Genomic DNA, 10297 nt, shown 5'->3' with positions numbered 1-10297 from the left:
AAACAGTAATGCCGGTGGAGCGGGGGAGGGTGCGGGGGGTGCGGGGGGTCGGCGGCGGCGGTTGAGTAGGGGAGGGGTGCGGGGGGTCGGCGGCGGCGGTTGAGTAGGGGAATCGAGGGTGAGGGGGGTCGGCGGCGGCGGCCGGTGGACCGAGGGGTGCTCGGCGGCGAGGGGGACCGGATCTGGCGAGGTGGGATAGCGATCGAGATGGAGGGGGATCGAGATCGAGTGTCCATGAAATTTAAAAATATTCATGATAGTTCAAAAAGTGCCCATGAAATACAATTGAGAAATGAAGGCTACAATTTAAATACAATCGATCTTAGCTAGCTATCTGTTCACAATCTTCTTACCCTTCTTTTTCGCAAATGGAGTTCTTCTGTGGAACGGACGTCCTTTAGGTAGGGTGGTCCTGCTTCTTCTTGTGGTGTATGCTGCTACTTCATCATCGTCGTCATGTTTGATCCTCGGGTCGCCGTGCTTGTCGAAGTCTTGCTCATTGGCTACTCCATCCATTCCGATGATCTTCTTTTTGCCTCTCCTCATGACAACACGACTGGGCTTTGACGGGTCGGTAACGAGGAAGCATTGGTCAACTTGGGAAGCCAGTACCCATGGCTCATTTTTCGCGGTGACGTTTGCGCCCGCGGTCTTGGATTTGGCTTCCGGTATAACCATGGTGGTAAATACCGGTCTTCTTTTAGGACGCTCTTCGCCCATCTGACATGGAACATCGGGACCTTCTCTCCAGCGTAGCTCAGCTCCCAGATCTCCTTGATCCTTCCGTAGTATCTGTCCTTGTCATTACCGGTGTAGGATTCCATCATTACCCCGGAGTTCTGATAACCATCGCTCTTCATGTCCTTGGCCTCGGTGTAGAATGTGTAGCCGTTGATATCATACGCCTCATAGGTCATCAGGTTGTGCTCGGCGCCCTGTGACAAGGCGAATATGAGTTGTTCTTCCGCGGAAGAATCCTCATGTAAAGGGTACGACAGAAGCTTCTGCTTGAACTAACGCGTGAAACATGAGTTGTGCTCTTTGATTATATCTCCGTCCGTCCTCTGTTGGCCTCGGTCATTGTACGTCTTCTTAATAAAGGTTTTGTGCTCTACCACCCAAAGATCGACCACGTCTATGTGTTGTAGCGCGACTAGGTTTGCTCTTTCAAAGTCGGCGAGTCGACCCTCTAAGTCGACATGCATTTCGCGGCGACCCTCACGGTGACCCCATCCAGCGAGCCTGCCGAGGTGCCTGTTGACGGGCAGACCAACGGGGTTCTCAATGCCTAGATAATTCGTGCAGTAGGAGATGCACTCTTCGGTCAGAAAGCCCCTGGCTATACTTCCCTCTGGACGTGACATGTTGCGAACGTATCCTTTGATGACACCATTCATCCTTCCGAACGGCATCATGCTGTGCAGGAACGTCGGCCCAAGTTGGATGATATCCTCCACTATATGGACCAGCACATGCACCATAACGTCGAAGAATGTGGGCGGGAAGTACATCTCAAGCTCGCATAGTATCACCACGATCTCTTCCTGTAGCCTTCTGAGTTGCCTCATGCCAATCGACTTCCGAGAGATGACGTCGAAAAAGTTGCATAGGCCAAATAGCGTTTCACGGACGTGCGCGTCCATGATCCCACGGATTGCAACTGGAAGTATCTGCGTCATCAGCACGTGACAGTCGTGAGACTTCATCCCACTGAACTTCTGCTTCGCTGGGTCTAGGTATCTGCTTATCTTCCCCGCGTAACTGTAAGGAAGTTTTACTCCTAGGAGGCAGGTGAAAAACTGCTCGATCTCCTCCTGACTTAGAGTGAAGCACACGGGAGGGTAGTCATTTCCGGTCTTCTTGGCCTTTTTGCCTTTGCGACGACTTACTGTGTCCTGCTTCGCCTCATCATCATCATCATCATCATCATCATCATCATTAGCGTGAAGCTCCTGCCTGATGCCCATTGATTTCAAGTCTGCCCTTGCTTTCGGCCCATCTTTGGTCCTCTCTAGCATGTTGAGCAGGGTACCAAGCAGACTCTCGCACACGTTCTTCGTGATATGCATGACATCAAGGCTGTGAGGCACACGGTGGATCTTCCAGTACGGCAAGTCCCAGAAAACAGACCTCGTTTTCCATACCTTCAGCAGCGGCTCTGGCGCCTTTCGTTTCTTTCCCGGCTCTGGCGCCTTTTGCTTCTTTCCCGGCAGTGGGCAGTCTTTCCAATTTTTCAACATCTTGTCTATTTCCTCGCCGCTCCTCGTACACGGGCGTTTTCGGGGTTCGGTTTCACCATCGAACAGATCCTTGCGTTTCCTCCACGGGTCATCATCGCGAAGCCACCTTCGATGTCCCATGAACACGGTTTTTGAAGATCCGGGATCTCTATCTAGCTGGCGATACGTTGTGTCATCCATGCACCTTACGCATCCAGAAAATCCGTGGACTACCTGCCCCACGAGATATCCGTAACCGAGATAGTCGTGCACCGTCGTGAGCAGAGCGGCTCTTATACGGAAATATTCTTTCTCTGCGGCGTCCCACGTATTGGCTGGCGTTTTCCACAGCGTGTCAAGCTCCTCTTTCAGCAGCCCCAGATACAGATTGATGTCGTTCCCTGGTTGTTTCGGCCCTTCAATTAGCATACTCATGTGAATGTACTTCCTCTTCATGCACAACCAGGGGGGAAGGTTGTACATCCATACAAACACAGGCCAGGTGCTATGTGTGCTTCTCTGGCTGCCAAACGGATTGACTCCATCGGTGCTCGCGCCCAGCACGATGTTCCTTGGATCGTTCCCAAATTCTGGGTCTTCGAAGTTCAACGCTTGCCACTGGCTCGCATCTTTAGGGTGACTCAGCATCTTATCTTTTTTATCTATCTCCGGATCATTTGCGTCATCTTCTCGCTTCTTCTCCTCCCTATCCGCGTGCCAACGCAGGAGCTTTGCTACCTTAGGGTCCGCGAAATACCGCTGCAGACGAGGAGTGATCGGAAAGTACCACACCACTTTTCGAGGAGCTTCCTTCCTCTTCTTGTATCGAGTGACGCCGCACACCGGACATATGGTAGACTCCGCGTGCTCGTCCCGATAAATGATGCAATTGTTCATGCACACATGGTATTTCACGTGCGGTAAATCCAGAGGACACACGATTTTCTTCGCCTCCTCCAAACTGGTCGGGCACTTGTTCCCCTTGGGAAGACGTTCGTGCCAGAATGACATGTTCTCGTTGAAGCATGCGTCGGTCATTTTGTGTTTTACCTTCATCTCTAGAGCCATGAGCGTTACTTTCAGGCGGGTATCCTCGGGCCTGCATCCTTCATACAATGGAGTAACCGCGTCTAACTCAAGTTGATCCATCTTGGCTTTCTCTCGGGCGGCAGCTCTTGCGTTATCCGTCTGCTTGAGAAGCAGCTCTTGAATATGAGGGTCCTACACCCAGCCCATCGATGAACCAGCGTCGTCTGCTTCGCCGGCATCATCATCTTCATGATCATGCTCGTCGTCTGCTCCGGCATCTTCCTCATCATCATGTTCTGCATCTTCTACATGATGACTGTGTACAGCATCACCGTCATGATCATCTCCTGGGGATTCTTCGTCTTCTCGCCCGCCTGAGCCGCGGTGGTTGTCTTGCTGCCCTTCCTTATTTCTTGCCCGGCCCCCATGGACGACTTCGTAGTCATCTTCATCACCTTGCCACCGATAGCCATCCATGAAACCACGCAAGAGCAGGTGGTCCCGCACCTGCCCGGAATCCGGGTCCGCAATAAGACTCTTCAGCTTGCATCTTCGACACGGACATCTTATCTCCGTCTCGTTCTTTTGAAGCATCTCGGCCTTCGCGGACCTCAAAAACCTATTCACGATGCCTTCGGTCATCGTGCGGACCATGGTCGCCTGCGGGGTAGAGCAAAACGATATTTTAGAACCAAGAAAAAATTTGGCATGACTTTCCCTAAAAATAGGACCAAAAAGAATGCTTAATGCCAAAATTCTCACCGAAACGGAAATGAATCAACATTCCGGCAAAATATTGGCAACTATCGCATTTCAAATACCGGTACACCTCCAAACACAAACACATATGCAACACCACAAACATATGCAACACCACGAACATACATAGATCTAGCTATGCCATAAAAAGTGCATGTGCACATTGTTGTAGGGAGAACAACATAAATATAGCTTTCCCCCTTACTTACCTATCAAAACAAGGTAATTTAACCACTTAAGTTGAATGAATCTATGGTGGAAATGAGGTGAAAAAGAGGAGGCACCCGAGACAAGGAGGAGGTGGAGAGAATGAAGTGGGGAGAAAGTGAGTGTGGGTAGAAGAGGCTGTCCAAAATATCTTGTTGCTGCCCACTTACTAATGGCGCACCAACTCTAAATGCGCCATTAGTAATCCAGGTTACTAATGGCGCACCTCCTGGTGGTGTGCCATTAGTAGTTTTGCAAAAAAAAAAACATACTAATGGCGCACCGTCCTACAGTGCGCCATTAGTAGTTTTGCAAAAAAAAGAATAAAAAATATAATAAAAAAACAACATTAGTGGTGCACTTTCCGACATGTGCGCCATTACTAGTTACAACTAGTAATGACGCACTGAGTTTGGATGCGCCATTAGTATGTTTGGACAGACGCACTAGTTAAAAAAAATTGATACTAATGACGCACCTTGGGCCAGGTGCGCCATTAGTAGTTTCAACTCTAATGACGTATCAGAAGGTGGTGCGCCATTAGTATATATTAATGGCGCACCGCTTGTCTGGTGCGCCATTAGTGTCAATCTCATCTATAGCCCTTTTTCTAGTAGTGATCATTCAGACGGCCCGCCATAGGTGAACCCGCCGTTGGGGCCGATCTGAGACACAGCGTACACCTTGTCGTTTGTCATGTAGGGTGTGAAATCTTACGGGGCTCCGAACCTCTTGCCATCTTGATCCAGAAACATGATATTGCTGAAGGACCCAGCTTTCACGTTGCTAGGACGGAAACCGCTCCCCATCGGGGCCAAAGGACTAGCTTGAGTCAGCACAAAACCTCGGGCTTGTATCTCGTTTGCCTTGTCGGCCAAGGTGGTGAACAAGGTCTTGGGGAAACGCCCGATTAACTTTGGCTTCGACCCGAATCCACAATGCACAAGCCAGTCTCCCGTTGCTTTGTCCTAAATAAATCCAAAAAAAAGTAAAATTTGTTTGGCCTAGAATTGCATGTTGTACAAATCCATCATGAGTAACAGCTTGCAAGATAAAGATACTACATTAAGTTTACCTTGAAAACCTTTAGGTTGATGGTCTGTTTGGCTCCATTGGGGGTCGAAATGGGGCGCGGTTCAGTTCCTGGCACTATGGCACCTTTCTCAGGAATATAACCTGGACATGTCAAATCGTAGCAGCCTGTCCGTCCCTGATTATCGCTCTGTGATACAATTTAATTGATTTACATATGGCAACATGAAGAAAATGCTACTCCCTCCGTCTAGGTGAGTAAGTCATCTTAGGTTGTGTACCGTGACCAAGGAGGATGGAAAAACGGGAGACATTAATGTTTATTTGCTAATTAATAGTATTGCATGCAATGAACTAACCATTGCATGTCGTGTTTGATAGTCTCAAGTCATTAAAAGCATGAACACCTCTCATTTCTTATTGGTTGATATGTCAAAAAACAAGAAACGAGATAGAAGTTAATGCACCGCGCCTAAGTGTTTTGGGATTATTTGATTTTTGTAAGATGACTTACACACCTAGACGGAGGAAGTACTGCTCTTTTTTCTTATCAATCAATTTCATGAACAGTAGCAACTTCTTTTTTCATTTTTTTGCGAATTTCATTCAAATGCTACTGCTCATCTTTTAGGGTCAAATGCTATTGCTCTTGAATGCGTAGATGGCTGGATGCATGTTTTTTTAGCACTGGATGCATGCGCCCAGCCCTTTTGGAATCGACCTTCTTTGAAGCAAAGAGGTGGGCCTCAACACTGAAAGCCCATAGAAGTATCAGGCTCACTATCTTTGCACCGTGCGGCTGCACCACGGCGCTCTCGTTTAGTACCACCTTGACAACGTGAGTCATGGACTGGGAACAGGCTATATAAGCACGGCATGGTGCGACCTTGAAACATACTTACCTGGACGGGGTCGACGGCTGATCAAGAAGGGCTGTGGCCTAGGTTAGTGGTTCACATTGCACTTGGTGGATGCGCTGGCTTACCATCTCCTCAAGCGGGAGAGTGGACGTCATAATTTATGGTAGAGGGGTTACGCGTTCGCGCAGCCCCTGCCAATTCTTAATATAAAGTTTTGACCCTTTTTGCTCTCTAGCAAGGTCAGTTTGACAAAATGTTCTGGATATTTGTTGTTTCTCCTGTTCATTACCTAGGCGTTGGATCTTTGATTGATTCAGTGTTTGTTCGCTGTTATGATGTACATGTACTTTTTACAACCGCAAATTCGACCAAGTAAATTTGCCAAAGCTTAAGTCATTCCCGATCCTCCAAATAGTTCATAGCATGGCAGATCCAGTGATGTTGCTCACTTTATTTCCACACTACAGTCATCAATGCACCATCTCGTCACAGATTCTGAATCGATGTAAATTTTGTGTTATCCAAGCAATCAGAAATACTTAGCCAGACTATGAATGGCGCTCAGGCTCAGAGGGCGAACATTTTCAGTCTGACTGCACATCAAACAGGGCAGATCAGGTAGATGTTTTGCCTACTTGACGCATGTCTCTTAACCAGATCACCCTGCTGTGAGTGAACACCTCAACAACCACAACCGTACCTGCTTTTTGGAAGGCACATAACATGCACTCCCTCCGTTCCTAAATATAAGTCTTTTTTAAGATTCCACTATCTTCTAAAAAGGGAAATATTGAATGAATAGAGCATAAATTCTGAAACTTTGGTAATTTCCTTTTCTTCCGAACAAGATAATTCCCGCAGCGAGAATGGGATTTCCACAACGATCGCAAACCCTTCAGATAGAATCTGAGAATAAAACTCGAAATAAAAATAATTTTTGTAATCCAATAATCGATCTTGGTTAGGATGATTAACGGAGACTACATTTGAATGCATATAGATGCCTTTTAGAGTATAAGTTCACTCATTTTGCTCCGTATGTAGGCTATAGTGGAATCTCTTAAAAGATTTATATTTAGGAAGGGAAGGAGTACATGTGTAGGTTGAAGACTTCAGAGCTTGATGGTGGCATTAATAAGAGACCAGGCTGGTAAGCGCTTCACCGCACCTGTATTGATAGTATCATCATTTAAACTGAATTAACACCAATATATGTGAATTATCTTAGTGGACACCGAGCAGCTTGCCAGTCAAATAAATTGATTACAGTTGGCGCAGGTAATTGAGTACATAAATGACTGCTACTCTTGGATGAAGAACAAACGACCTGTAAAAAAATCGGCCCAGCCAAGCAATATTGCACTGGAGAGCAACGGCGAGTGCATGGAAAGGATTGCTTCATGCCATTAAAAAAATGTCACGGAGTGTATTTGCTATATACTCGAAACAATCGCTTTTTTCTTTGTCAGAGTTGATTCAGCTTTTAAACTAGCAGCCGGCAAAGGGAAAGCGTATCACTTCGAAGTGGCCAGCGTTGCGAGATGAAATAACAAGCAAGCAAATGTGACATCAAAGCAAGTATTATCATAGCTCAAATGTTAGATGTAGCGAAAGCACCGGCCATCGACCGTGAACAAACATCATCATTCAGACGGCCCGCCATAGGTGAACCCGCCGTTGGGGCTGATCCGAGACACGGAGTACACCTTGTTGTTCGTCATGTAGGGCGTGAAATCTTGCGGGACTCCGAACCTCTTGCCATCTTGATCCAGAAACAGGATATTGCTGAACGACGCAGCTTTCACGTTGTTGGGACGGAAACCGCTCCCCATCGGGGCCAAAGGACTAGCTTGAGTCAGCACAAAACCTCGGGCTTGTATCTCATCTGCCTTGTCGGCCAAGGTGGTGAACAAGGTCTTGGGGAAACGCCCGATTAACTTTGGCTTCGACCCGAATCCACAGTGCACAAGCCAGTCTCCCGTTGCTTTGTCCTACACAAACTCCAAAACCAAAAATTTGGTTGGCCTGGAATTGCAACTTGTACAAATTCGTCTTGCAAGATAAAGATACATTATGTTTACCTTGAAAACTTTTAGGTTGATGGTTTGCTTGGCTCCATTGGGGTTCGAAACGGGGCTCAGTTTAGTTCCTGGCACTATGGCACCTTTCTCAGGAACATAACCTGGACAGGTTAAATCGTAGCAGCCCGTCCATCCTTGGTTATCGCTCTATGAAATAATTTTAAAGCAATTAGCAACAAGAGAAATTACCCCAAGGCATTTTTTTTAAATGCATGACGTGTTGTTCTTACCGTCCAGTAAGTGAAAAAGCGAGCGTCTGAATTACCACCATACTGCCATGGATATGCCTGTGGATTAAATAAAATTAGTTGGGAACATGCTTGTATTGCCTTGTAAGAAAATGAAATACAAAACAAATGGAAGTGACTTACATGCCATCCAACAACAATCATGTTACGATCGAACGCTTTCGAATTCTTAATAATCAAGGCAGCTCCACTGTGTTGATCTTGACGCAAAGAGAGACCATATACGTCGATTGTAGCTTCAATCCCATAGTAATCCCGTGCCACATGTGTTTTATATGCTGCATCCTGGTTAAGAAAAGGAATTTACTTGAAGATGCCAATGTAATTATGCTCTATTTGGTATGGTAGAGGATGTTTATATATAAACTTTCTCCATTTGTGTCGATTTCGATAGCTATAGTTTGATTTAAATGTTTGTAACAACTTGGTTTATTGTGACGTTTGTGTTTTCATCTGGATATTTAGGTGTGCACACCAAGCATTTATTCCCATAACTTCAGATATGGATCTACTAAAAGATTGACACGGTGGATCCTGTTTAGTGAAACGTGATTTAGTTTCACCCCAACAACATCACGACCCCATGCAGATTAAACCTAATGGTTTAGATCATTTTATCTATTTTTTATACGAAAGGTGACATGTTTCCTTAATAAGCGGTTTGGCATAATCAGCAGTCATCCTATATCTAGGTTGTTAGTGACAACCGTGATTCGTGTTCATGTTCAGGTTGAATACTTTGGGTAACTGTATATGCAATTTGTCTCAAATATTGTTACTTTGTCATCGTCCCCACGTAAAAAGATACGTCACCTTGAAAGCTATGTTCTTGAGACTGTTGATCCCGGAAACAACTCAAACCAGAGGGGGTTAATATACTCACATAGGAAGTTCTGACGCCATAATTAGGGAACGTTGACACATTTGCAGGAGGTGGATCCAAACCATCCATCTTCAGATTGATTGGCTTTAAGTTGCCACCAGAGACACCAAGCTCCTCCTGAAATAAAATATTAGGCCGTTTGATCTTGAACCATGCATGCAACAAGTTTGAAATTACGCATCAATATTACTGGGAATTTCTGAAACGCACTCACCTGATCTCCAGCATGGGGTCTACCTCCAAGTATGCCATGGGTAAGATGTAGAATGCACAGAACCAGGATGAAGAGACTAAAGTTGTTACCCATGAGTCTCAAACTACCAGAGAATGAGATGCAAGAATTGTTCCAGGGGAAGCTTAGCTAGTCCTCCTTTAAATGGAACTTGAGACCAAGAGGTATTGAAATATTTATGACTATAGTTTAGCAGATATTATTTGCATTAACTTAGTCCCCAAAAAAGGTAATATTGCACTTTGGTATAAAATGGAGATTATTAATGCAAAATATTTGCTCTGCACAATTAATATAATACAACTTTTAGAGTGGTTGGGCTTTTTTAGAACCGTTCGTTCATGTCGATCTAACGGCAGACAAATACGAAGTACTGGGTAGTACTCCGATGAAAGTACGCGAAAGTACTAAAACGAGTGGGGCCGGTACTCGTGACAAGGTGGGGACTCGTTTTAATATAGGGGCAGTTTAGTCCTAGGAAAATTTGCACGCGCCGCCCCTCTCGTCGAATGCAAAACCGCCGCCATGGTGCTACAACTTCCACAATTACTCATCGGCTGCCATCTCCTCCCTCTCCTCCAAGTCCACCCCAGTCACCTCCTCCTTCTCGCCGCTGCAACTTCGCTCCACTCAGGCAACCCCCCCCCCCACCCCCACCCCCTCTTCCATCGAAGAAAGAATCGGCAGATTGAGCTGATGGCCGGCGGCGAGAACACCGACTTCGTGCAGATCGCCGGCGGCGACCAG

The 10297-nt window shown here is 46.3% G+C and overlaps 1 protein-coding gene and 1 non-coding gene across 2 annotated transcripts; one reads left to right on the top strand and one right to left on the bottom strand.

Annotated features, from left to right (window-relative positions):
- Positions 1-6140: 6140 nt before the first annotated feature.
- Positions 6141-6301, top strand: LOC119326845. The gene has a single exon (XR_005158210.1). It is a non-coding gene; the product is annotated as a U1 spliceosomal RNA (small nuclear RNA).
- Positions 6302-7670: 1369 nt separating this feature from the next.
- LOC119326506 lies at positions 7671-9644 on the bottom strand. Its single transcript, XM_037600143.1, has 6 exons — positions 9533-9644; positions 9319-9435; positions 8559-8720; positions 8418-8474; positions 8188-8334; positions 7671-8097 (listed from the first exon to the last, which is right to left on the bottom strand). Exons 1-6 carry the CDS (start codon positions 9623-9625, stop codon positions 7750-7752), a joined length of 924 nt encoding a protein of 307 aa, XP_037456040.1. The 5' UTR covers positions 9626-9644; the 3' UTR covers positions 7671-7749.
- Between the last annotated feature and the right edge of the window lie 653 nt (positions 9645-10297).

The sequence above is a fragment of the Triticum dicoccoides genome, chromosome 6B (assembly GCF_002162155.2).
Source record: "Triticum dicoccoides isolate Atlit2015 ecotype Zavitan chromosome 6B, WEW_v2.0, whole genome shotgun sequence".
In the NCBI taxonomy this organism is placed as follows: Eukaryota; Viridiplantae; Streptophyta; class Magnoliopsida; order Poales; family Poaceae; genus Triticum; species Triticum dicoccoides.
This window is presented reverse-complemented; position numbering and strand designations above follow the sequence as displayed.